The 26,933-nt window shown below is 41.2% G+C and overlaps 3 protein-coding genes across 3 annotated transcripts in view; all 3 read right to left on the minus strand.

Annotated features, from left to right (window-relative positions):
* Positions 1-1,492: 1,492 nt before the first annotated feature.
* Positions 1,493-6,313, minus strand: chia.2 (chitinase, acidic.2). Its single transcript, XM_063215379.1, has 12 exons — positions 6,294-6,313; positions 6,007-6,069; positions 5,887-5,913; positions 5,594-5,798; positions 5,256-5,312; positions 4,905-5,070; positions 4,473-4,597; positions 4,103-4,226; positions 3,236-3,418; positions 2,815-2,931; positions 2,560-2,692; positions 1,493-2,021 (listed from the first exon to the last, which is right to left on the minus strand). The coding sequence occupies exons 2-12, from the start codon at positions 6,026-6,028 to the stop codon at positions 1,771-1,773; spliced, it is 1,410 nt and encodes a 469-aa protein (XP_063071449.1). The 5' UTR covers positions 6,029-6,069; positions 6,294-6,313; the 3' UTR covers positions 1,493-1,770.
* Positions 6,314-14,321: 8,008 nt separating this feature from the next.
* LOC134463239 (acidic mammalian chitinase-like) lies at positions 14,322-19,451 on the minus strand. Its single transcript, XM_063216454.1, has 12 exons — positions 19,423-19,451; positions 19,268-19,296; positions 19,107-19,136; positions 18,406-18,610; positions 18,204-18,260; positions 17,872-18,037; positions 17,201-17,325; positions 16,632-16,755; positions 15,964-16,146; positions 15,573-15,689; positions 15,016-15,142; positions 14,322-14,633 (listed from the first exon to the last, which is right to left on the minus strand). The coding sequence occupies exons 2-12, from the start codon at positions 19,284-19,286 to the stop codon at positions 14,425-14,427; spliced, it is 1,362 nt and encodes a 453-aa protein (XP_063072524.1). The 5' UTR covers positions 19,287-19,296; positions 19,423-19,451; the 3' UTR covers positions 14,322-14,424.
* A 4,330-nt stretch (positions 19,452-23,781) lies between these two features.
* cntn2 (contactin 2) overlaps positions 23,782-26,933 on the minus strand; it is a 47,046-nt gene continuing 43,894 nt past the window's right edge. Inside the window, exon 23 of the mRNA XM_063215380.1 lies at positions 23,782-24,749. Within this exon, the coding sequence (XP_063071450.1) occupies positions 24,637-24,749 (113 nt within the window). The 3' untranslated portion in view covers positions 23,782-24,636. The remainder of the gene's footprint in view (positions 24,750-26,933) is intronic.

A 26,933-nucleotide genomic window follows, 5' to 3' on the forward strand; every position in this document is an offset into this window, starting at 1 on the left:
ATTTTATCATGACCTTAAGCAGTCTTTGGATGAAGTAGTGCTCAGCTGATCGTTTATGTTTAATTTCCTGTGTAACGTGAAGCCAAACCTATGGTAGAATGAAGTGAGGGAGAATTTGATCTGAGATGCACAGGCTTATAGCGAAGCATGGGGAACTGTCACACAGGCCTTTAGGGCCCTTTTAGTGTGTAAGGTAAATAGAAAGGTGCGAAAGATACTCTGGGGATTTTACAGGGAGTGGCCATTGGTGCTTCATTTGAAGGGTGATGTTTTTTTTTGTATTATGAGTTGGAGTAAAAAAAATCTTAAAACCTGGAAATTCCAATGCTTATGTTTTGTTTGTGTCAGGTCTTTGAACTTCGGCTTTTTTTCGCACACCTCAGCTGGCAGGTGCGTCGGAGATGGCACCATGGGTCACCTCAGCAATAGGTTAAAGAAACTTCCGCATACCGACCATTTTGCTGTTCTTTCTTTAATAAACGATGTGTCAGGTCTTTGCCATGATGAGCGTGAACTAGTTGCACGAGTTGTATAGCTATTAAGTATGAGGATCATTATCATATCCTTCAATCCTGTTTTGATTCCTGTTAAATAGGCTATACCTATAAAGATTGCACAAGAAAGTTGAGTTCACAATACTGAAGTTCAGTCTGAACACTAGCAGTATGCTTGCCTGGTTCACACCAGACCATATCACAAGTGAGATAATGTCTTGAGACCGCCTTCTTAACTTCCCGTAGGGGAGGTGTAGGTTACGATTGCCAATGGCTATTTATTGGCTGTTTATTGGCTGTATATGTAGCCCATAGCCAATTGTGTCATTTGTATGCAGACAAACTGCAAGCTTCCATTTGTCACGTAATATAAGTGCCATCATCTTTCCATCCCACCCCGCTGTATGATTGGCTCCCTACATCAGGCTAGCGCTTTGGGGACGAGCTTCCATGCTGCCTTTCAGATCGGCCCATTGATGCAAAACAGCATGGGATGTCCCAGGCTAACAGTATGCATGCACTATAGAGAAATCACCTGAAAGACCATGGGTGTGTCCTGATTTAGTGATGTTTTAATTGACCACCGCAATTATACCTTGCTGTGGTTAGTGTTGATTTCTCCTCATTCTCTTCAGAGTTGTCAAAATCCCAGTTCAGAAGTAAAAACTCTGCCACAGACTTCTTCCAACACAGATGACTTAATTGAGTAACTGGTCTGATATCAGCTGATTCATAACTGGTTGGATCAAATTTGTGGTAGGGCTGTTAATTCCTCAACACAAAATTGAGATATCTTTGGTAAAGTGATCAATTCTTATCATCTTATTTCAGTGTAGACTAGATGCATTGTGCAAGGCAAGCTTAAAATGTTGTTGAAACTGGTCAGTGGTTATGTGTTCACTGTCAAGTAATGACACAAATTTTCATTAAAATGGTAAGTCGTCAATTAGTTCACAACCAAAGGTACAAAGTATAAAAATGATCTCCCAGGCATCGCAAAGTGTTCAAAGCCCCCTTTTTATTTCAAATGTACAGATTTTAAAAATACATTACTAATTGCACTAGTTACTACTACGGTCGGAAGATCGCCACAAGCACAAACAAAGTTTATACATTTATCTAGTATCTCAGCATGACATAAGACAGCACTGACAGACTGCGATTTCGCCACGATTTTCTGCAGCAGTGTGCTATTGCACTTTTTTGTCTGTTTTTCAAAAGCAAGTCTGGCAACGCTTCTTTTTTAGTGTCCGCCACACTTATTAGGCCAGTTATCTTATTTAGGCCAGTTGCAGCACTTGCAGGCGTCGTCGAATTCGGTGCCAGCAGAACAGTGCTTAAGGTAGGTCTCCCCTCTGTCACATTCGTAGAACGATGTCTTGCTGTCTGGGTTGGCGTAGATGCCGTTGGGTTTGCCGTTGCACCAGCCAGGGCCGGGCTTGTGGGTGGTGGTGGTGGTAGTGGTGGTAGTGGGCACGGTGCTCTGGCCAGGCTTGGGGGTGGTGGTGGGTGGGGGAGGAGGGAAATCTGCGGGGGGGAAGAAATGAGAGCATTTTACAATTCTGTTGGTTGACCAACTAGCAGTTTGCTGGTTTCTAGGAGGCTGGATTGTGTAATTGCCGAAGAACTGCTGCAAGTGTTTCAGCAGCTTCCAGTTATTGCAACCTCCCCTATTCTGTGGACCGTTCTTTAGTTTACACCCGACCAAACAGCATTGAGGTCATCACACATACAGTACATGTGTAACTGATGACTCAATTTGACCCACCCCAGGGCTAATAGATAACTCGTACTGTAAATAGGTTTGTTATGAAATCCAACCTTTCACCCCCCCACTCCCCATCCCCTTCCCTGATAAATGTTAAATGTTGAGCATTTTTGAAAGGCGAGAGGCCCGCGCCACACTGACAGCAGAGAGGCGCGCTACACTGACATCGGTGAATACTAAACATTATGGAATAAATATGAGATGTGTCTTACAATTTGTATGTTAAACATTTTCTTGTTAAAAATTGTTAAATATTTACGAATGGTAAGTGGCGTGATCGATGAGAGAGGTACTTACTGATCCCCAGGGACTTGTGCAGGTGCCACATGAGGGGGTGTTTGCCCTCGCCGCAGAACTGTCCGTTGAAGTCATCCAAGTCAAGGGCCCAGACGAAGGCACCACCGAACTTCTTGTCCTTCAGGTATTTGACCTAGAAAGGGGAAATGAGGGAAAACGAATCAGATTTCAGTTTCTTGACCTTCAAAACAACAAAAAGAAATTAGGCCACACTGGTGTTTGGTCGTTCTGTTGTATACCAGACAGGCGATTTACCTTAATGTCATAGCTGTCGGTTGTGTCGTATCCAACCCATTCATTGCCTTTCACTGCATAGGGGACCTTCTGGTCATCGATCCAGTTCTGTGTGGCGCCGTTCAGGAAACCGCAAATCTAAGGCACAAAAGATATTAATATCAATACTGGCTTCACGAAAACAATACTGGTTTTACATTGATATTACATTTTACATATGATGATGATACTATGATAATATTAATATTATAGTTAACATACAGCAGCACTGGGCACCACAAGTACAGTAATATGATGATAAATACAATAATACATACAATATTTTTCTACATTAACAATATCAATGTCACAGTGAATATATAACACTGTGTGTATGATGTGTGTGTGTGTGTGCGTGCGTGCGTGCGGGGCGTGCGTGTGTGTGAGTGAGTGAACGGCGCACCTCATAGTAGGCCCAGAAGCCGGCCTCTCTGGTGTAGGTACCGGCGGACGCGGCGCCCGCGGCTGGGGCTCCCACGCTGGTGTCGGTGGAGGACAGACGGAAGGTACGGCCGTAGGTGGCAAAGCCCATCCTCAGCTTCTCCAGTGGGGTGCCATGATCATGCCAGTAGTTCATGGCGTAGTCCTGGACAACAAGAGAGCGCACAGAGGGAGGTTAGAAGGCAGGTGTATTGGAAATGGCAAATGGTGCAATCATTTACAATAATGCTCTACTGTTTGATGATTAAGATGGCTGGAAGGCATGTAATGAGAGACATCGTGTTCTTTTTTATTTCGAGTAATCGTGCAAAAGTAGGCATGACCGTTTACAATAATGTGCAAATATTTGATGATTGCTATGGGGCCTTGCGTGTGTGCCATACTGTATGTGTGGGACCGTTTTTTATATTGCGTTTTCAATAGTGTTGCACCGATACCGATACCAGTATCGGCCGGGGCCCCGATACTGCACTAAAATGGTGGTATCGGTATCGGCCGATACCAACAAATAGGGCACCGATACCATTTATAGATGCTCGTATGACACTTAAACGCAGCCTTGATCTTAGTTATTTCATATCATGGGTATTTAAACGTGTAAAAAGTTATACAGGAGTAGGCAGCAGCCTGACAAAGCCATAATAGCAATAATGTTACATCCAAGTAGTAGCCTATATAACTTTTCATATATATAGGCCTACTGTATATAAATTTCAAACAGAGTAGTATCGGTATGGTATCGGTATCGGCCGATACTGCACAGTCAGGTATCGGGTATCGGTATCGGGGCTAAAAAATGGTATCGGTGCAACACTAGTTTTCAACTTACAGTGTTGAAGTAGATGAGATCTCCGCTGTCAGCAGAGCCCTGGTACAGAGGGCTGTTGTGGCCGGTGTATGTTGCCCAGGCTCCGTTGAAGTCGTAGGTCATGATGTTGATGAAGTCCAGAGACCTGGAAAGGACAGACAGGGACATGACAGGCATTTATGAGGCACATTCACAATAAAGCCATTCTGAATGATCTTACATCTCTTACGCTGCACCGGTTTTTCTATTGCCTCTGTCTGATTGTGTTTATTATGATACTAAGCTATAGTAGGCTCTGTGTGTGGAGCTGTGTAGAGTTTTTAAGATCTATGCTTTACTTCACCCAAAAAAAACATATTGAGAGGGAAAAGTAATGGTTTGAAGGACTTACTTGGCAATCTCGTTGATTTCATATCCGGCCTCAATGGTGGCCTTTCCGGCAGCCACGGCAGCACTGAGCATCAGGCGAGGGCGTCCAGTAGCCTTGCCCTCCGCCTCATAGGCAACAATCAGCTCCTGTTGTAGTGAAGAGAGGGAGACAGAGCAGTCACAACCTGCAGCACACAGACTTTCAAACAAGCATCACAATGGCAGATTTGGAGATATTATATCTGGAGATACTATTATTTTAATGCCTGGTGGGTGTCCGTTTATTCTGTAAATAAGAGAGAGCAAAAGAGTAGGCACACAGGACTGGGTGCAGTTCTCGAAACTACGTCAGCTGCTTTGTTGTTTGCAATGTAATTTCCCATTGGCAACTCCGCTTTCGAGAAATGCCCCCCCCCCCCCTTGCTTTGGCAGAACAAAATTGTGTACCACTCACGTTACACAGGAGGGTGAACCTCTGCTTGTCCTCAGGGGGGCTTCCGCGAGAGCCGGGGTATTCCCAATCCAGATCCATTCCATCGAAGCCGTACTTCCTCAGGAAGCTAATGGAGGACTGGATGAACTTCTGGCGATTGGCGGGGGTGGACACCATGATGGAGAACCTGAAAAAGAATTACAGGGTTTTTTTTTTTTAAACTTGGAAAGAGCCGAACAAAAATGAAAGTTAGTATAGATAATGAATATGGACACTGATTTGGATACTCTGTTGATAATCATAGTCTCTTAAATCTACAGTATTACTGTATCTCTTAAAACTGACAAAATCAAGTAGCCAAAATATACTTACTGTGAGGAGCCGAAGTTCCAGCCTCCAATAGCCAGCAGAGTCTTCATTGATGGATTGCTGTGGAAGTAAACATCAACCAGTTAGACATGTGGGGCTTAAATGAATCCTGAATTAATCCAAACAATTGAACTATTTCACTATATTTAATTCATGAGTACTACAAACTTAATGATTTTGCAAAGATCAAACATGAACATATTTACATGATATTGATGTCTCTTCAGCTATTTTACAGTAGTTTGCTGTATTTTGCGCCCATTCTATTTAATTGAACGGCTAGTAACTGTGAGAGTTCTGCACACAAGGTGTTGTTTGTGTGGCTCGGTGGTGGCACCTACATAGTCTTGAGGTTGTTGAAAGCAGCGTAAAGCGTCTCATCGTTCCACTCGTAGGTGACCAGCTCGTTGGCGTGGTTGATCATGGCAAAAGCGTAGAACAGATGCGTGCACAGGAATGGATCCACATTGGCTGGCATGTACTTCCCAGTGCCTGGTCTGTACTGGGACCAGTTGGTGAAATAGCAACCCATGTCCATGGATGCACCTGAGGACACACAATAGTACATTCAATTTCCCTGCAAAGAGTTTAAAACTGGACAATGAAGATTTTTTTTTATCAAGAGGCTACTTACCAAGGTGACAGAGCACCAGGCACATGCCTAAATGGAACATACAGTACGACATTTAGTGACATGATGACCTAAAAACATGTGCATTTGACTATTTCCATACATTTTGGTAATGGACTTTACCTGCAACGAGTGTGAGTCTCATGGTTGAATGTTGTTCCTTGTCTTCCCTCTAGATCTTTTAAACTGTTTTCAAAAGAAATTGAACTTGATTGTTAAGGTCTTGTGAAAAAAATGGTATAACATACTTTAAGATATTATTTAATAGTGTAAGATCAACATAAACATATATCAATTAGCTAGCCATCATCTGTATGTGATTGTTTATTATTATCTATAATATCATCTCCAACAGTCTGTCTTTGGGATTTAAGTAAACATCTTGAGTGTCCTGGATCATTGTGTCTTACCTTGGGCAGGTCTTACAAACAAATGAGCCAACGACTGCTGGTGACTGCTGGTTTATATAAGGCATCCAGGTTCCACCTCACTCAACCTCTAAACCTAATAATGCATGATATGGACGATTTTTATGTGGACACCGATGATAAGATAACTGTAGTGTAAAAGTCTGAAGTGTTGATCAAGGTGTTTTTCAGCGTGGTTCTTACGCAATGTGTTGTTACTGTTAATTGATGGACTATGCATGGCTGACTATGCCACAGTGTTAGACATGAGAAAAGGTATGCCAAACATGTCTTTTATATTTTTATATTTTATGATGCCCATTGCCTGTCCATTTGATGTCCAATTCAAAAAAGTAGGTAGATATTTGAAGAGTTCAGATGCAAAACCCCCTAAGTGCCTTTTCAGAAAATAATCTTAATTCATTTTTATTTAATACAAAGCTATAAAAATTGCATATGTTTTTATTTTATTTATATAATATAACTATTTATATGTATTATCAAGTACATGAATGTAAACCAAACCAACAACAGGGTTATCTAAAAATATAGAAGTGCAGGTCTTCAGAAATGGAGTTAGGGGGTTTTGCATCTGAACTCTTCATTTCCTAATGCAACGGGTACCTTTTCACATTATGTACATCAAAACTAAATTCCAAAAATAGATGGTAATTAAATTAAATTAAATGGGCATTGCATTTTCACATTCTATTCATTAGCACATTATACTATAGATACTTTGTTAAACATGCTTTAAAGATCAGTTTAGGGTGTGGGTGCTGTGACACACTGGGCTAATGCACTATACCATTAATGGGTACCCGATTTTGAATCTGGCCTGCATCATTTCCCTGTCTTAAACCTTCTCTGAAAAGGAGAGACTGGAGCACACTGCAGCTTAGTTTTTAAGACTTTATTATGCGCTAACACCCGACTAACGTTTCGGTGTTGCTACACCTTCCTCAGAGTCTCTGAAGAAGGTGTAGCAGCACCGAAACGTTAGTCGGGTGTTTGCTCATAATAAAATCTTAAAAAAATAAGCTGCAGTGTGCTCCGGCCTCTCCTTGTCAGTGATATTTGTCCCACTGTGAGGCACCTGCAACAGCTGAGGGATGATGCATAGAGTCCCAATTCTACTTACCCCATCTCTCTCTCCCACTGTCTTCCTGTGCGTTCTTCACTGTCCTCAATCCATCAATAAATCCGAAATCCCCCCAAATGTATAATACAATGCTGCTCATAGGTTCATGGGGCAGCCATGGCTCAATGGTTAGAGTGCTGGATTTTAGATCAGAGGGTTGCCGGTTCAAGTCCCACCCTTACCAGCACCTCCATCCCAGACTGCTTTGGATAAAAAGCATCAGGATAAAAAGTGTCAGCTAAGTATAATGTAATGATAATGATAATGTAATGATATATATACCTCGGTAAAATGTTTTGTCTCATAGCCATTTTTTAGAGAATATGAATGATGACACAAATCCTTTTCTATCACTTGTGGCTACTTTTGAATGAAGCCTTTATTGTAAAGCAGCCGTGTTTAGTCTTTTGAAATGATAAAAACAGTAACTGCCCAAATGAGCTTGATCACAAGTTAACATACCCTGGTGATTTGGGCTGATAATATTCATACAACTTGACAAAAAATGGGTCTGAATGGCCATTACAAATAACCATCTTCACAAATGTATCTGTTTTCTTTGTCAATGAGTTGCTTGACTCCAAAATGAACCTTGTATCCCTCTCAAGTCAGTAGTTCACGGACATTTTCACGAAGAACTCATTCATGACGAAATCAGTCATGAAGATTTGTCAAAGGTGTATTTGGGGATAGATAATTGAACTCTGTGAAACAGGAAAGAGACATAAAAATATAAAATTAAGAAAGTGAATTGGCACTGTTGAAAATCCAATTTAAAAGTGTGATATGAGGGGTTCTGTTGAAATCAAGCCATAGTCAGGTAGATTAACTAATTGGCATTAAAATTCAGGATGCAAAAGACAACCAAAAACAACTTCAGGGGAAATATAGGACAGAATGAAAAACATGTTTTAAGCTTTACATTAAGGAGGCGCTAGAGGAAAGATGGGATGCATGGTGGGTAGCCAGAAGATAAAGCCATTACTATAAAAATGCCACCAACTATTTCGTTTACAATACACCAAATAGCATTGAGAGGGGCGTCAAAACATCTCAGACAAAGTCATTTGGAAAAAAAGAGAGTGTCTTTGCACTTCTTTCAGCCACTACTAAATGTGCGGCGCTCGGGTGTATGCTTAAACGCAATTTCGTTGTCAAACTCATTTTGTCAATGACAAATAAAAGCTCTTGATTCTACTAACACTACATTAGGATAACAGTCAACAGGACATACTATGAAAGTAACACTATCCCTATGGTGGTGGATCGTTAATGTTATGAGGACATGTGACTTACAAATGCACTGTACTTTTGGTCCATGTCCTTGGAGGCCTACATTAACTAGTGAAAAATACTGCAGGAAACTTGACACTCATCAGCCTTGAAGCTGCACATGGGACATTCTTTGTGCCAAGGCCAAGTCAACCTGTCATTAGTTTCATAAAAAAACTAGAAATGCACAAACGCAGAGAGCGCAGACCTCCGCCAAGGAAGGTGTTTTATAGAACATTTGACTATGTTACACCTAATTTCTTCCTGTCTTCTTTTTGTGGAGTTAGAAATGTCAAAATCCGCTCTATACCGCAATGGTTAAAAAAATCCTGGATCCAACTTTTTGAGTTATCCTGCTGACAAACAGACAAGCAAACCAACATGACTGAAAACATAACCTCCTTGGCGGAGGTAATAAAATGAAGATTCTGGAGTGGCCATCTTAGTTTTCTGACTTAGAAGACCTTAACCGTGAGATTCTGGCAAGATACCCAAATACATTATAGGAAACAGCCATTTTTCCTGGAGGAATGGGTAGTTTTGCCATCTCAGAATAATTAAGAAAAAACATGTGAACTATTACCAGCACTGTATATGAGGAGATATATTAATTAATGAAAACCCTGGTATTTATTTTAATATTGAAACCTACAATGTTTGTCTAGAGCTCAGAATGCTGAACACAAGTTGATGTCTGTAGGATTTAGGATGTTTTGGCAAGGTCGTCTGTGGAAATGACAACTGAACTGACAGTAATAATTAACCCCTAAGTGCAGAGCCTATGTTATAACCTTACTGTCACCAAAATTGTAATGGTTCGGCCTTTATCTGTTACTTAAGGCTCTCGGTACTGTCATAGCAATGTTGCTATGATGTAGTTGAGTATTTCCAGCAAATAGTGAATAGGCCCGCCAGCGACCCCATCTGCAGTAAGAGGCTACAAATACTACAGTATGCTGTCAATTCAGTTTATCAGAGTTTTTTTTTGTTAACAGTAGACCTAGTCCTGAATATAGTTGCAGTGCTAAAATGATACTACTAGAGTCATTGCAATGTGTGTTTTAAAGTGGTGTCTGTCTGACCCATGGTGCACTGTATAAACAACTGATAAAACCTGATAGCAATAAAACAGTGGAAAGTTGCAATTAATACTGAGCCTACAATGTTATTAGGGTTCACCAGTTTCAATATAATCAACCTTTGATGTGTTTGCACTGTAGAGATCAAAGGAGCGTCCATGTGTTCATCTCAGGCTGTTTACTGTTACCCCGACCAGGGGTCAGCTCTATGTTCCCACAGCCCATTGGTCCCATGGCCCATTGGTCCCACAGCTTATTCCTGCTGCTCCATGTTCCCATATTTTTCAGAAATTATTCAAATATATGCCCTATTTTCCACAACTCCATGTTCCCACACTTCAGAATAAACTAAGACAATGTGCCTTTCTCCCCTCCATGGAACATAGGGCCTCAATTTGAATACATTCTTAGAAATGTGGGATCATGGACCAACAGTAATATGATGTGGGACCATTGGGCTATGGGACCAATGGGCCCAAAAAAACATTGTTATAAGTCTTAGTGGTGTAAGACCAATGGGCTGTGGGAACATAGACATGCTCCCCCTAGAAGGCCAAACTAATGAAGTTGCATAAGAGTAAACATATGGTTTCAAATAAACTGCAGCCATTGCATGTACAGCTTATCAATGTCATGTGTAGCTATCCTTTATGGCAGGGGTGGGGAACCTATATCTCGAGGGCCAGTTGCGGCCCTTGAGGCCGTTTTATCCGGCCCCTGATATAATTTTAATGTTATGCAGCTTCACATGAAATATGACATATTTTGTAAAGGAATCTTAGAAATTACATTTCCAATACAATTAAGTTATATATTCAGGGGACCTAGAGATGGTGGGGTCTGTTTTAAAGGTGTCTACCTTCAAAATAGTCCTAAATTGCATGGGAAATCCTGATTTAGTACAGCCCTCGGATGACTTTTACGGCCCTTGTAGGAATTTGAAGTGGCCCTTTGAATGAAAAAGGTTCCCCACCCCTGCTTTATGAACACAACATTTATCACGTTGTAATGCAATTCTGCACTGACCTAAAGTGTGTCATGAAGACATCTTATCCGAGTATTGCTGTGTCCTTGGCTGAATGTTTGAAAGCCAATTGCTCATTGCTATGACAACATTGTAATGTGCCATAGATCTCTTTCTGTGGACTGAATTGTTGCAATCATGGGTTGACAGTTTTTTGAAGGTACACTCAGGGCCGCTGACAGCTTTTGCTGGGCCCTGGACAAAGTCGTCTGAAAGGGCCCCCTACCCAATACATGCAGTGTAATGGGGATCCAATTCTAGGCCCCCTATCTTCCAGGGCCCAGGACAACATACCCCTTTGTCCCCCCCTGTCGGCGGGCCTGGGTACACTGTGCAAGATTTTTCGTTGTATATTTCCAGAATTCATGCTACCCATTCACTAATGTTACGTTTTTCATGAATACTTATCACCACCATCAAATTCTAAGTATTCATTTTAACTGGAAAAATTGCATACATGAAAAGGGGATCTTCTCCATGGTCCGCCATTTTGAATTTCCAGAAATAGCCATTCTTAGCTGATAAAATGACTGCACTTGGGTCATACTAGAAAATATTAGTTTATTACTTAGTAAACTTTCATGAAAAAGATCAAATTTGGCATTAGGCAATGACCAACATAGTTGCAGTACCTTGTTTGACCATTTCCTGCACAGGGCACCTTTAAGGTGAATTATGGCGTTATCAGGTCAGCTTATCATACCATGCTCTGCTCACGATATGCCATGAATCATGTACAGCACCTCATTGATTTGTCTTTTATTTCAGACTTTTATCAACTGGGCCATAAAAAGATTATATAAACTTTAATGGCAGTTTTAGTGCCACTGCAATAGTGCAACATCATGGTGTGCAGAAGGAACATATAGTCCACCTGCTGATAAACTAAACTACTCTGAACAAAGACTCGTCTTATCCGGTTTGATTAGCCTTCGCCATTAGTCATTAGTTTTTTTCTTCTCGGAGGCAACTGATTTTTTTTCCCCCTACGCAGTCACACTCATGGCAAAGCAAATAACAAAATGCGCTTTGAAAAAGAAGGGGTGGGCTACCAACCCCATTCAAATGTTGACAACTGAATCCTGTGAAAGTTGTGGCAAATTGGCAAATCTGTTAAGGTGGTCTCTTTCTCTCCTCCTTCTTCACCAGTGGTTGGCAACCTTTGTTGAATAAACGCTCACTGGACCTCAGCATAAGCCTCCCTACGTCCCTTGTAACCTCATCAAGCCTTCCAACACCACCCTTAGTATTAAAAAATAAAATAGGCTAATGCCCTCCAATGGGAATTAAGCACCACCCCCTCTCAGCTGTTTCCTTCTCAACACCTTCCTAGGGCCCCATTGAGAAACACTACTCTACAGTATACTAGTGGTCTCCAATTATTTTCCCCCAAGGGCCAAATTATGTAACGCAAATGAGGCTGAGGGCCAAACAAATTGGCCGACTGTATGGTCACAGATAGCACACATAAATGTTTTCATTTGTTCCAACCTCATGGCGGGCCATATGTTTGCCATGCCCAGGCCAGATCTGGCCCGTGGGCCGCCATTTGGAGACAACTGCTCTACACACTGGCAAAGCGGTAACTTTTGAAGACAGTCTGGAGAGTTACTTCAATGACATATATAATAGGGGAAGCTATGACCCTATGGTTATGGAGTTGGTCTTTGGATCAAATGGTTACAGCTTTGAATCCCACATTTACCTCTTCCTCTATCCATGATAGCTGAAGTGCCTTTGAGAAACCCTGTACTAGGGCCGCATGATGGTGGAAAAAATGATAATCACAATTATTTGGATACACGATTATTCAACAACAATAAACATCTGTATTTTGTGCAGATTGTTATTTAAAATCACAAAATGAAATATAACCATGCATGTATTATATAAAAGGATAAACAAAATAAACTGAATTGTAATAGTTATGTAAAAGGCAATAGCATGAAGCATAGGGGGGACTAAAGATTTTCGGCCAGAAGCACCAGCCTGTCAACATGTTCTGGCTTCAAGGATGTCCGAAGGCTGGTCACTATATTGCCCCCTTTGCGGACAGGACTAAATAGCCATTTTCATGCTTTTAATTGTCGCGGCCAAAATCACAGTTTTCGATTCATTTTGAATAATGGTGCTGCAGCCCTACCCTACCCTGTACCTATGTAACCATAAGTCACTCTGAATAAAGGCATGAGCTTTTGTGAGTGAGTGTTGTATGAAATAATACCCCATTTTATTCATTGAGTGCAGTATGAGTTTTATATACTCCATCCTTATGTTACCTCTGAAGTAACATTGTTTGCAACTCTATAGCTGTTGCATTAGTGTTGAATAAGGCTGATGATGAGTCTGTCCTGTGCATATCTTTCACAGTGTGGTTTGGTGTAGCGCTACTAAACAGTAGCGACATATCCTCCAATGGAGGCTACAGAAAGGGTCACTGGGGTTCATCTGCCCATCCTCAAGGACGTGTGGGTAAGCAACACTATCAAAGATCGTGCATATTCTGGACATCATCTCTTTAAACTCCTACTCTCGGGCGGCACTAGTGCTCCATGCTAAAACTGCTACATACACGTATGGGAGAGGCTATTCCCCATTGCTGTTCCTTATTAATAACTGATAACTATCCATGGTAAAAAAAATGGATATGTAAAATAAAATAAATGATTACCTCCGCCAAGGAGGTAAAAGGAGGTAATAACAGCTTCCTTGGCGGAAGTCTGCACTCTCTGAGTGAATGTCTAGTTCACAATTCATTCATCCAATCTGATAAGGTCTTATTTTTGGTTTGACTGCACATTTTTTTCCCTTGTTGCTCACATCACACTACACTTTGTATATCAGTTGTGCAGATATTATATGTGGACATTGACAATACATAAAAATGTTCCTACATTTTAACATGTACGGTAAGCAACCTCCACCTATGCATAAACACTCCTGAACCTGTGTTCATTTTCAGAAGATGGGCCTCAGTGCCCATTATTTTATTAGAAAGTATTGCAAAACAATCATTTGGCATCCCAAATGGTAGTTTCTTGCACAAAGTAGTAACGTAATGTAATTCAGTGGTTCTTAACCTGGGGTGAGGGCACCCCCTGGGGGTGCACCTGAAATTTCAGGGGGTGCGCAGGATTTTGATTATGTTGAGGTTGCGACCAAAATTTTGGTTCGGAACATTATATTTAGTCCAATTTGAGACAAAATTAAAACATGTTTGGTCCACATTTAAAGTCATTAAGGTATTGATTAATGTCCCAAGCAAGAATCATTTTAATTAATCACTTAAAAACATTTTTAGTATGTATACACATGTAGAAGTTCGGGTTGGGGGTGCGCGACTTCTCTTCGGCACAGGTAAGGGGGTGCGTTAGGAAAAAAAGGTTAAGAACCACTGATGTAATTGATACACATATCACAGAGAAAGTTCCCTTCGTGAATACAGGCTATGAAGAGACAAGAGAATGAAGTCAGACAGCTCTGGAAAAAAAATCTCCATGAAGCTGTCAAGAGGCCTGTTATGTAACTTAGTTTATTTTGGAATTTCCTTACAAAATCACAAGATACAGTTCATGTTCATTTTTTCACAGTAACTTAGAAGGGGGGTAGTCACAACATTTATGGGTAGTTGCAGCATTTGCATGCGTCCACGAATACCAGGCCAGGCTGGCAGCTGTGAAGGTAGGTGTTTCCACGGAAGCACTGGAAGTAGGTGGTCTCGTCAGCAGCGTTGGGGTAGAGGCCATCGGGGCGGCCCTTGCAGAAGTCCTTGATGGGGTCGGGGGTGGTGGTGGGGGCGGCGGTGGTGGTAGGTTTGGGTGGGAAGCCTGGAGGAACACAAACAAAAATAGCACATGCCCATGAGACAGACTGACAGACCATAAAGGTAAGCAGGACACCTCAACAACACCCATGTTGTTTTAAAAAGATAAAGACCAGATAAGAAAAAGATAAGATAAAAGACATGGTTTATTTTTCCCTAGCATAAGTATGTCATAGAACTTACTGGATGCTGATTGCGTAGGTATACTGTACTGTACTGTACAACAATAATGATTATTTATGTACATTTTTCCCTTGCGTAAATATGTAGTGAAACTAACTGTGTGCTGTGTAGTGGGTGCTTACAGGTTGGATATACATGTATGTGTAGTGGGTGTTTATGACAAGAATACATTAGTAATAGACAATACGTTATGTGTTATTTACCCAGAGAGTTGCGAAGGTGATTGACCAGAGGGTAGGCACCATCCCCACAGAAGGAGCCGGCAAAGTCATCCAGGTCCAGTGTCCACACGGCGGCTCCACCCAGGCTCTTTGTCCCCAGCCATGCGGCCTGGAGCAGGTAAGAAGCAGGCCAGTCAGCACAGTACAGAACATTTTTAAATCACCCAGGTGTTATAGGCTAGTGGTTCTCAACCCTTTTTGAACAAACACCCCCTTGGCTTCATTACAAGCCTCCAAAAGCCCCTTTGCCCTCATCATAAGCTTGACAATGCCCCCCTTAGCATTACAAAATTAAATGGACTAATGCCCCCCAATGGTAATTAAGCACCGCCCCCTCTCAGTGGTATGATTCTCAACGTCCCCCTCGAGCTTCCCAACGCCCCCTAGGGGGCTGTACCGCCCCCGTTGAGAAACACTATTGTAGGCCTTAGGGGGCTAAATGCCAACGCTTTAAGAGGAGAAACTACAGTAGGACTAACAGAACAGAATCTTTGTCTGAAAGATAACAAAACAGGTGTGAGATAGCTTGTGTACAGTACCTTGGCGGCATAGCTCTCCTTGTTGTCATAGCCCACCCAGGAGCTGCCATGGGTTGCATAGGGGACCTTCTGCTCGTCAATCCAGGAAACGGTGCCAGACGATGTGAAGGAGCAAACCTGGAGACGTGGAGAGGAAGTGAAAGAGATGATTGATGAGATGAGGATGTTAAGTATACGGATGATGACTACAGCTCTTTGATGTACAGACTATTGAAGGGAAGGGAAGGAACATGGGCCTCTGTTGGGTTACCCCAACAGTCAGGTTACCAAACAGAGGCTCTGATTGGTTGGCACACCGGAGGCCCGGGTTCGATAGCCACCCGGGGCAACCCCAACCCTTTCCCATTGTAACAAAGCAACATGATGTTTATGGTAGAGGCCTACTGTATACCTCGTAGTAAGACCAGAAGCCAGCCTCGCGGGTGTAAGGGCCGGCGTTGGCTGGGCCATCCGCGGGAGCGCCCAGGTTGGTGTTGGAGGTGGTGAGGTGGAAAGTGCGGCCGTAGGTGGGGAAGCCCATCAGCAGCTTGCCAGCATCGGCCCCTTCGTCCAGCCAGTAGGTCACTGTGGACTCCTGTGAGAATCAAAACAGACCAAAACAATGAAACAAAGAGTAGGTGGAACACTACTAGTGCCCCTCAAAATCAACTGTTGCTCTTGGAGAGTGCAATGTTCAACAGAAATGAAGGGGGGAAATCCTAGATCCAGGCACTTCAGTTGACAAAAAGAATGGTTTGCCACATTCCCAGCTGCTATTGTTATTTATAATTAAGCTACACTTTTTCACATTTTTAGTCCAAAGTGGCTTTTACTTCTTACAGGGTATTGGTTTCAGTCCCTGGAGCTATGGGGTTGGACACCTTTTTCGAGGGCATTTGGCCACAGCTGCCCCTTGTTATTGATGGTGAGTTCTTAAGACCGTATTGTAAATGGGTATGTCTATTGGTATTGAAATAACTTCATAGGGATCGGTTATTATTTGTTACTTTGCAACTTCTTCTAATCCGTTGTCGTATAGATATAGGCTACACTTAGTTGTTAGCGTGATTGTCCTCTTACGATGTTGTGGTGAACATGGGATCCCGTGTCCAGGCCACTGCTGTGGAGAGGGCTGTTGTGTCCGGTCCTGCTCTCCCAGGCTCCATGGTAGTCGTAAGTCATGATGCTGATGAAGTCCACTTGGCTGCAAGATGCAGAAACAGGAAGTTTAACCTTTTAGGTCTCTATTGATAGTGATGGGATGGCTGATATTTTGGTTGGAAATGAGTGCAAGAGGCCCAGCGGACTCTCCTAGACGCACTCCCCATTACATTACATTACACTTAGCTGACGCTTCTCATTCAAAGCAACTTACAGTTATCTTACAGGGTATTGGTTACAGTCCCTTGAGCAATGTGGGGTTATGTGCCTTGCTCAGGGGCACTTCAACCATGGATGGAGGTTGTAGGGGAGAGGTGAGGCTGGGGTTCGAACCTGCAACCCTGTGCTGTTAAGACCACCTCCTCAACTATTTAGCCACGGCTGCCAACACACTACATGTGTCGTCTTGGTATCATAACGGGGCACATCTGCAAAGTAATGGTATGAAGACTATAGTTTGACTGCTAGGCAGGCCAGCTCATGTATACCTGGACACTTCAGGGACTTCATAGGCGTAGTCAATGGTGTCCCTCATAGCTCCGGCCTTGATGGAGAGCAGGAGGGGGGGTTTCTTGTTGTCGATGGCCTCTTGCATGATGGCCGTTCTGAGCTCCTGTAATTCACAAGCGAGGAGTCGTTGATCATTAACGGACGCTGTGCCCCCAAGCAACAAATATACATTTCACAGTATGTAACATACTTTGTATCACTTGACAATATACAGTATATACAATGATATATAATGTTTTATTTTATTATAAAATATTATATTTGTGGCAGTGACTCATTTAGCAGTGTATGGAAATACTGAAATTATTGTCCAATATATTACAATGACAATATATAGTAATTTATCATATATATTTTATAATATTATATAGACCTACTGTATGAATATGGGAGTGATAGGCCTATATGAAAATGGCAATTCTTGCAGTATTTTAATATACTATATTGAATAAATCCAACATATACTGTAGGCCTAGCAATATGAATTCTAACATCATGAGTGTTGAGTAATGAGCAGAGGTTATTAATGATTAGCTCACGTCTGCTCATTTGCCTCAAGTCATCTTGAACAACAAACACACAGTGTTAGTAATGACCCACGGGTGGTCGTGGTTGTGACAGTGCGTGTTCGGTCATTGTTGTCACTCACTGTGAGCAGGACAGTGAACCTCTGCTTGTCATCCAGGGGGCTGCCGTTCTGTCCTGGGAACTCCCAGGCCAAGTCCAGCCCGTCGAAGTTATGAGTTCGCAGGAAGGTCAAGGCAGATCTGATGAACGTGTTGCGTCCCTCTGGCGTGAAGACCATGCTGACAAAGCTGCAAAAAGAGGGGTATTGGGTATTTATTTATGAAGAGCTCAGAGCACTGGAAGGGCAAGGAGTGCCTCGGAATATGTGACATAGCTTGTCTCATAGGTATTCATTATCACATAATATTGAATTATCGCTAGTGAAGGGATTTTTTTTCTATGATGTCAACTTACGGACTGACTCCATTAACCAGACCTCCGACGGACAGAAGAGTCTTCATGTTGGGATTGCTAAAATGGTAAAACAGAAGATTATTAAAATGTACAACAAATTAGAAATATTAAAATGTATTATATAACTTTTAACAGCATGTTATGTGTATATGACCATTGCTAGTGGTAATGATAGTGCCAGCAGTGATAGTGCACCACTTACGTCAGCTTCAGATCGTTCAGCTGTTCGTACATGGTCTCATCATTCCACTCAATGGTGACCAGCTGGTTGTCGGGGCTGATGGTGGCAAGCGTGTAGACCACATGTGTGCAGAGGAAGGGGTCCACATTGGCAGGTGTGAACTTGCCCGCTCCTGGCCTGTACTGGGCCCAGTTGGTAACGTAGCACACCAACATGGTGGAACTCACTGCAGGGAGACAGACAGACATGTGCGGGCTAAGTTCCTTGTGTTATTAAGTTATTATTTTCACATTATACTTATAGTTTATATCAGTGGTTCTCAACTGGAACAGTCTTGGGACCCACCATTTTCCACTCTCATTCAGTAGCGACCCAATTTTTTTAGCGTTCAAGTCAATTCAATGCAATACTCAAAATGTAACCAAGACTCGAATGACTGGTTGCACGCTATCTATCTCGCATAAACATTCAGATTGTATCTATGACGACAGATGACAGGAGTTCACTAGCCTATCAAAATAATAGTTAGAGGAAAAGTTCGATTTTTTTTGTTCAGAATTATGTTTTTTTTACACCAAGTCTCCGCGACCCACCCATGACCCCTCCGTGACCCACTTTTGGGTCGCGACCCACCAGTTGAGAAACACTGGTTTATATTATCTTACTTATCTAACTTATATCAAGCAAATACCTCATATTGGAAATGAATACCAGGCACCTACCCATCTGCAGGGTGAGCAGCACCCCCAAAGCTAGGGAAACAAGACGAGAGGTGGAGAGAGTGAGCATTTTTGAAGGGCTCTCAATAAAAATGTTTGCACGCATCAACATATTTTCTTCATGATCCTGAATTATCAGGACTCGCCACCTTGTCAAGACTTACCTGCGAGAAGTTTTGCCATTGCTCAGTTTCTGCAAGAAAATATTACATAAAGCGTGTAAAATTTACGTCATGACCAGAAACATTATTTTGTTTAGAAAAAATATGAAAGTGTTTTTAGGCAATCAATTTAACATTTTTATAAAACTGTGCTTTACCTGTTTCACCTCCTGCGGTCACTATTGCGTGACGTTCCAAAGGCTCTCATTTATAGTCCCAGACAAATAAAGGGTACCAAAGTGCAATTGATAAGTTGGGATATTGTTATGGTAACCTCCCCATATTCTGTCACCTTTCCCACATTACAAAGGAAAATTACTGGAAAGAGATTCATAGTTTTCCTCAACTTTTCCTGCTTGCTTTGAGGCATTATTCAATCACCTAATATTACCCAGTTTATTAATGGGCTTGATCAGTGTCACTTGTGGTAAAGAGGAGACTTTTTACTTACTAGAGGTTTTAACCATGCCATAGACTTAAAATGTGAAAAAAACAACAGTGCCATTTTCTGTGTTTGGCTGAAAAATGTAATATTGTGAATGTTACAGAAAACAGACAGTAAGAAGTACATCTAGAGCGTAATAAATAAGCATGCTCTATCTATGTTGGAAAGAAAATGTGATACCTGCAGACTGATTGCTCATTTAAGAGTTATATGAAGGAATGTCAAAAAGGTCATTCCATAATGGATGTGCCGGATGTGCCGTCTGCTGAAAATATATGGTTTCTGCTTGGTTGGTCCTACAGAGTTTGGAATGCTGAACGACATCTATGTTTACTACTTTGCATACAGGTGGGACATAGGTACTGCATCTTCCACTCAGTTGAGATAGTAATGAAAACTGAGAAACGCACAGGTCAACACAGTCTGAGAATTACATCATGAGAAGGTTTACAGTATAGCACTTCCATTATCCCAGATTATGCAATAACTGATACGCCATTTTTTGACTTGTCTGTCCGGTCCAGCCTAGGTGTTTTGATGCTGTATAGTCTACCGATTTCAGGAGTTGTCTGAGGATGTGGCCTACCGACTATGTGGAGTTGTTTATTGTTGTTGTTGTTGTTGTTGTTCTTGTTAGGCGGATTTTACAGGATTACACTCTTTTCCACCATAACAACATGTTATTAAACTGTCCTAAAAACAAGTAGGTCATTTTTGACTACTCCCAAAATGTAGGCTAAAGGCCTTGGGTCTTTGTCGTGAGTAGGTATAGAAACATGTGAAGTATTATGAAGTATGATAAGGTGGAAAAAATCCAGATCTATGTGCTAGCGGGGTTATCCCTATGTTCCCCGGGTGCCATGTTCCCCGTTACCGGGGAACTTAGGACTAGGGATGCAAATGATTAATCGATTAATCGACTTTAATCGATCAATGCCTTAATCGATGAAAAAACATTAATCGCAATTAATCGACAATTCAACTGACAAGAGACCCAGGTGAAATGGGCATGTGAAGAGTGTTTGTGAAGAGGGGTGTGAATAGTGGGAATATTTTAAATCACTTTTGGATTAAAGAATTGAAGTAGAATTAATTTAAATTTGGTATTTTATCTCAATTTTCAATTAAAATTTGTAGATTTAGTAGTTTTTTTTTTAGAAACATTGAAATTTTGGGGGAGAAAACGCCTCTTATCAATTAATCGTAAGTCGATCGATAAGGCTATCAACTAATGATTAATGAATTAATCGATAATTTGCATCCCTACTTAGGACCCTTTTTTCAAAAAAGGCTTCTATGTTCCCCACTGCTTCCAAGTAGACTGCTGTTGCACAGAAAGCGCAGGTTGTTGTTGCACCTCTGACAGGTTAGGTTTAGGGATAGTTTTGGTCAGGGCACAAATTTACAACTCAGAAACATTGCATTACTGACAGGTTAGGTTTAGGTACAGTTTTGGGACGGGCACGATTTGAAAACTCCGAAACATTGCATTATTGACAGGTGAAGTTTAGTAATGGTTTTGAGGAGGGTTAGATACAATGCGGGGAACATAGAACCCTTTTTTAGAAAAGGGGTCCTAAATTCCCCGGTCCCAAAGACAGGGGAACATAGGACCTGGGGAATATAGGACCCGGGAAACATAGGTACGCTCACGTGCTCGCAGCTCTGATGATGACTGCACAACAACCTGTTACATGAAAATCTATGAAGACCAAGGCCATGCAACAGTTTCAGAGATGAAACATCTTACAGCTGATGTCCCAGCCAGTTCCATAAGCAAGCTGACCCTGACCCTCCATGCACACAAGCCAATTGCACACACACACACTGAATGGCGCACTGATTTGATAATGAAAGAATGTAATCAACTATACTTTTTCATTTGAGGCTCTGACAAAGTGGGGTGGGTATATGATGTCAACATCATTGGGACAAGACTGACTTTATTACGGTGTTATCTATCTCCAGAATTGTATCATATCTGGATGAAAGGAAGGTGTGTTGTGAAAGAGAGGACAATCAAGAATGTGAGGAAACAGTGGTAGATGAAAAAAACACACGCACACACACACACACACACACACACACACACACACACACACACACACACACACACACACACACACACACACACACACACACACACACACACACACACACACACAGTGGGTTTGTACACGTCTGATAATGGCCTCTGCTCATGAAAGGATTACACACAAACAAGCAACCTTGAACACAGTCCCCATGTATTTATTGAAGATTATTTACAAGTGCCATTTTCACATCTTCCCATCTGGTCTTCTTCCTGATAACAGTCACCTGAGAGGTACTGAGACAGATGGGCTCCAGGGAAGCAGCTAGGTGGCCAATCAAAGCTCAACAGGTGGCACAAGAATGTACACCGTTTGTGTGTCCTGACCCAAACTGTTTCACACTGTAAAAATGTCATAGTTCCTCAAAAAACCTACAGTTGCACTGCAGGGGAGCCTAAAAGTTCAAAAGTTCTGGGGAGAACCTCAAGGTTCCTTTAACAACCTTTGGGTTTTTGGGTGCTCTGAAGTAGCTGTAAAAAAAACCTTCTGGGTTCTCCCAAGAATGAATTTGTCACATATGGTTTCCTCTGAAAACGTTTTAGAGATAACTTTTAGGGGTTGCCCCCCACAGTGGCAAAATGTTTTCTCTTCAGGGAACTTTTTGTTTTTACAGTGCACACTGAGTAGATCTCACATGACAGTAAATGCAGCAAGACACAAACACTAGACTACCTTTGTGCATCTATCAGTCATCAATGACCAAATAAAACATATCTTCAGTCATGGGTATCTGTGTGTAAAGTGGAGAGCAGACTGCACAATCTCCTTTTTTCAACTAACCTGACCCTGCCATACATATATTTCTGCTCAATTCACAGTTGAACATTGAAATTAGTATGAGGGTTTGGCAAGACCAGGCTAGTTCTCCACACTCATGATCACATGGAGAAGACAAAGACCACAAGCAAACTAAAAAAAAGGGGAAGGTCTACATCTATTCACAGTTGTACATGAGGCAATGCTTAGATGGCCAGGTCTGAATCATTAGGTTTGAAGAACTATTTTGTTCCTTAAGAAACAGCTAAGTAACTGAAGAGGTCTTCACATTCACTACCAAGTAGCTGCCTCTTTCTGAATGTTAGTTACATACAAAAAAACTCAACTGTCGTTATTATTATTAATTTTTTTTACAAAAAAATGTCACAACTCACTTAGAAAACCACCCTGTACTTCTGTAGGCACAGAGTTAATACTGTTGTACAACTTTTACATTTTGTATCAAGAATGTCTTGGTCTTCAAAATTCAGAGCACAAGATTGAAACACATACTTTTCTGAGTACATTTGGGCTGTTCTTGGTCCAACAGTCTGTTGAATGATAAGCCTACATAGCAAGTATCAGACATACACAAAATCAAATGACTATGTGACCGTCTCACTGAAAATAGCAACAGGAAAATGGGGACAGAACTAAAACCCTTGTTTTTCTTCAAATAATCCACACAAAATAAGACATGATGTGATACTATCTCACCAGGGCTTACAGTTCAAATGCCAGCTCACTGTCCCACATCAGCAAAAAAAAAACCCAGACATCTAGTATATTACAGGATGGATGGTAGCCATTTTAATCTTCATCTTCATCATCCTCGTCTTCATCCTGTTCCCCTTAAGGCACCTGCTGTGTTGCCAGGCATGCTCTCATTGGCCCGTCGCTGCTTCGCTTCCTGACGAGGGTTTCATCACACACACTAGGTAGGTCGTGAGTGCAAAATATCAAACACAAGCCTCAGTCTTAAGTTGACCCTTATCTACAGTCAGTAAGTGAACCAAACAGCTGATCATTAACGGGAACATTACACAACTGCCGGGAAAACAAAAGAGCTAACAGGGGAGAAAATGGTAACAAGGAGCAATACTTTGCAGAAAACCTTTGATAACCCTCCAGGAATCATGAATTATTACATATGTTTGCCAATGTCCTTACTTTGAAGGAAACCAATGACCATTGTAAAAAATAAAACTTTTTTTTCTTTAACAAAAAGAAAGTCTTCCAAACAGGTGCTTTTTGTCATCGTACACCTGTGGTGGTGGGCGTAAGCAAGCGTCATTTACTGTAATAGGGTTACATAACATGCAACAGTCTGAACAATGTTACTGAATTGGAGGACTCCAAATAGCCTGGTCCACCTAACGCATCTTGGAAAATACTGAAGTCTCCATACGTCCTGTGTCATGTATCACATAGAAAAACATAATTACAGTATAAACAGTTAATAAATATAAACAATACAAACAGTGAATGTTGCACTGATTTGATAATGAGAGAATGTAATCAACTGTACTTTTTCATTTGAGGCTCTGACAAAGTGGGGTGGGTATATGATTTCAACATCATTGGGACAAGACTGACTTTATTACGGTGTTATCCATCTCCAGAATTGTATCGTATCTGGATGAAAGAAAGGTGTGTTGTGAAAGAGAGGACAATCAAGAATGTGAGGAAACAGTGGTAGATGAAAAAAACACACACACACGCACACACATATGCACACGCACACACACACCTGGTTGGTGTTCCATAAGGCAAGTATTTCTACAGACACAATAACCAGTGCACAATGAAAGCCAACTTCAGCTTGAACCCACATATACTGTCATTCCTATGTCTAGATTTTTTGTTTGTTTTATTTTCTGTTATGTAGAAAAAGGAATAAAAACCACCCAATTGTCACCTTTGTTTGGATCGCTTGGTCCAAAAAACAACAGCATATTTGCGTTCATTTTCTTGACATTGCTAGTCAAGGTGCAGGAGTAGAAGCTGAAGACTTGAGACAGGTGAAGGGGTGACATACAGAAAAAATAAAAATAGGCAGCTGAAGAAATCGGTGGATATCACTGTTCTACAAAGACAGCGACAAATAGTCTGCACAATGCTGCTGTGATCAGAACAACGCTGTTGTGGGTGATAGAAAGACCTGCTCTGTTCTGTACCATCATCCCAGTTCCTAGAGAGAGAGAGAGAGACATAATGAATCACAATTGATCACATACTGTTTAATAATCACATATCATAATATGATACTATAATATATTGTTCTGCACCTTCCATGGAAAGGTGCATCTCAAAGTTGCAAGAAGCATTTGAAAGAGTCCAGCGCAGCCTTTTATCTTTAAAATTAGTATTAAATGACAAGAAAACCAAATATTTGAACTTTGCAAGGAGACGAAGGAATATCCCTACTATTCCACCTCTTCTCACCTTGCAGGGCAGCTCCATTGATCTGGTTTCCTCTTATAAGTACTTAGGCTTTGTGTTAGAGGAGGACTTGTCTTTTAAGCTTCATGTTAAGCAATTGGTGTCAAAGCTAAAATTAAAGTTTGGGTTTTGTTACCGAAATAGTGCTTGTTTCTCACAGTCTGCAAGAAGGAAGGTGGTAGAAGCTACATATTTGCCAGTTTTAGATTATGGGGACATTGTTTTTATAGAAATAGCACCAAAGGCACTTTTACAATCGCTTGATTCTACTTATCACGCTGCATTAAGATTCATAACTAGAAGAAAGCATTCTACACACCATTGTATGCTGTATGGCCTAGTAGGCTGGCCATCACTAGATATTAGACGGCACAAACACTGGCTTTTATTTGTATACAAGGCCATAGTTGGTCAGCTCCCCTTGTATATACAGAGCCTTTTATCTTTTAGCAATCAAGAATATAACCTACGCTCAAGTAGCTACATTGTTTTAAATGTCCCCATAATAAAAACAGAATTTTGTAAAACTGCTTTTATTCATTGTGCCCCAACTCACTGGAATGAGCTTCAGAAATCTCTTAAGCTTGCTGTTTTTATGTCTGTAGCTGAGTTTAAATCCAATCTCAATGACACTTTTAAATCTGTCTGCACTTGCTTTTAATCTTGTAATCTCCTTTTAATCTTGTTTTATGTTTATTATTTTATGGTTTTTATTGTGTAATTTTATCTCTTCATCCATATTAATCTGTTCTGTTTTGTCTGTGTCCTGTCTGTAAATGTAAATGTAATGTGTGCTGCCGCCTTGGCCAGGGCTCACTTGTAAAAGAGAATTTTATTTCCCTGGTTAAATAAAGGTAAAATAATAAATAAAAAAAATATCACAATTACTCACATAGGCCTACCTGACACTGTTGAAATAATGGTGATTGTATTTAATGCTGGTACATACTGTAACATTATCAATGGAAATGGATGGAACTCAATGCCAAGCTGTGGATTTTAATGCCTCAGTGGCCATGTTCAAAGTTTACCATTTTGAAAGCGTCGACCTCCAAAATGTAAGCAGTTCAGGAAACCATAATAGAGCAGGCCATTATCACAGAAGATGCGTGACTTGAAATAATGCCAGAGATGGTAAATGTCCTCTACTAAATAAGCATGCCATTAAAAATGGTGTGATCTTGCTCGTAATCTTACAACATGAGTGTCCTTCACTCTGGTTATGAGCACACTGCCAAGTGTGTACACAGTATGAATCATTGCCAGCCGCAAAATGGGTGAAATCTATTTTTTAAAAGTGTTTGAGAAAGTTACATTATTCTTTTCCTTTTTGTGATTGTGATCGATTCTGAGACTCGGAAGTGAAAAGGCAGTGAAAACATCTGAAAATCCTGAAGTAGGTCAATATTTGCAATCCCCTAAGCTGTATAACAATGGCCTAATCAGTAGGCTCTGTGCACTGTAAGTTGAAAAATCTGAGGCACACTGAATTTGGTTTTAAAAAACTCTTTCTTCATGTGAAATAATTAAAATAATTTAATAATTTAAAATAATAAAATCGGATGTGTTGTTGCTAATCATCATGGCTGTGTGTTCTGGTGCAAACCACTTATTTACAAAAGAGACAGAGGGTTCAAATGAGTGACACCTTACATGAAGTGTAAACATGCTATACCTAGACTTGATCGATTCCAGAATGGACCAATCACATCTTTTATCAAGGTTAATAGGAAACGAACTGGCATGGCCTTGTACAGTATGTCTGACCTCCCCAACAATAACTCAGGATAACACTGGAGTTCCACAAGGTTGCGTGAGTTCTCCGTTATTATTCACACTATACACTAACGAATGCAGAAACCACCACACAAACAATCATATAATCAAATTTTCAGATGACACTGTCATCCTTAGCCTACTGACAAAGATGCCT

This window comes from Engraulis encrasicolus, chromosome 14 (assembly GCF_034702125.1).
Source record: "Engraulis encrasicolus isolate BLACKSEA-1 chromosome 14, IST_EnEncr_1.0, whole genome shotgun sequence".
NCBI classification, from domain to species: domain Eukaryota; kingdom Metazoa; phylum Chordata; class Actinopteri; order Clupeiformes; family Engraulidae; genus Engraulis; species Engraulis encrasicolus.

Bases quoted from the DNA above. Each gene is read 5' to 3' on its own strand.
- LOC134463239 (XM_063216454.1), bottom strand. The intron at 18,611-19,106 runs GTAGGTGCCTGG...GTCTCCCTGCAG, and splicing joins GCTGCTCACCCTGCAGATGG to TGAGTTCCACCATGTTGGTG. The intron at 16,147-16,631 runs GTAAGAGGACAA...TGATTCTCACAG, and splicing joins CCCATGTTCACCACAACATC to GAGTCCACAGTGACCTACTG.
- chia.2 (XM_063215379.1), bottom strand. From the start codon at position 6,028: ATGAGACTCACACTCGTTGCAG. The intron at 4,598-4,904 runs GTGAGTGGTACA...TCACTACAACAG, and splicing joins GGTTCACCCTCCTGTGTAAC to GAGCTGATTGTTGCCTATGA. The intron at 2,693-2,814 runs GTAAATCGCCTG...TCCCCTTTCTAG, and splicing joins CCGACAGCTATGACATTAAG to GTCAAATACCTGAAGGACAA.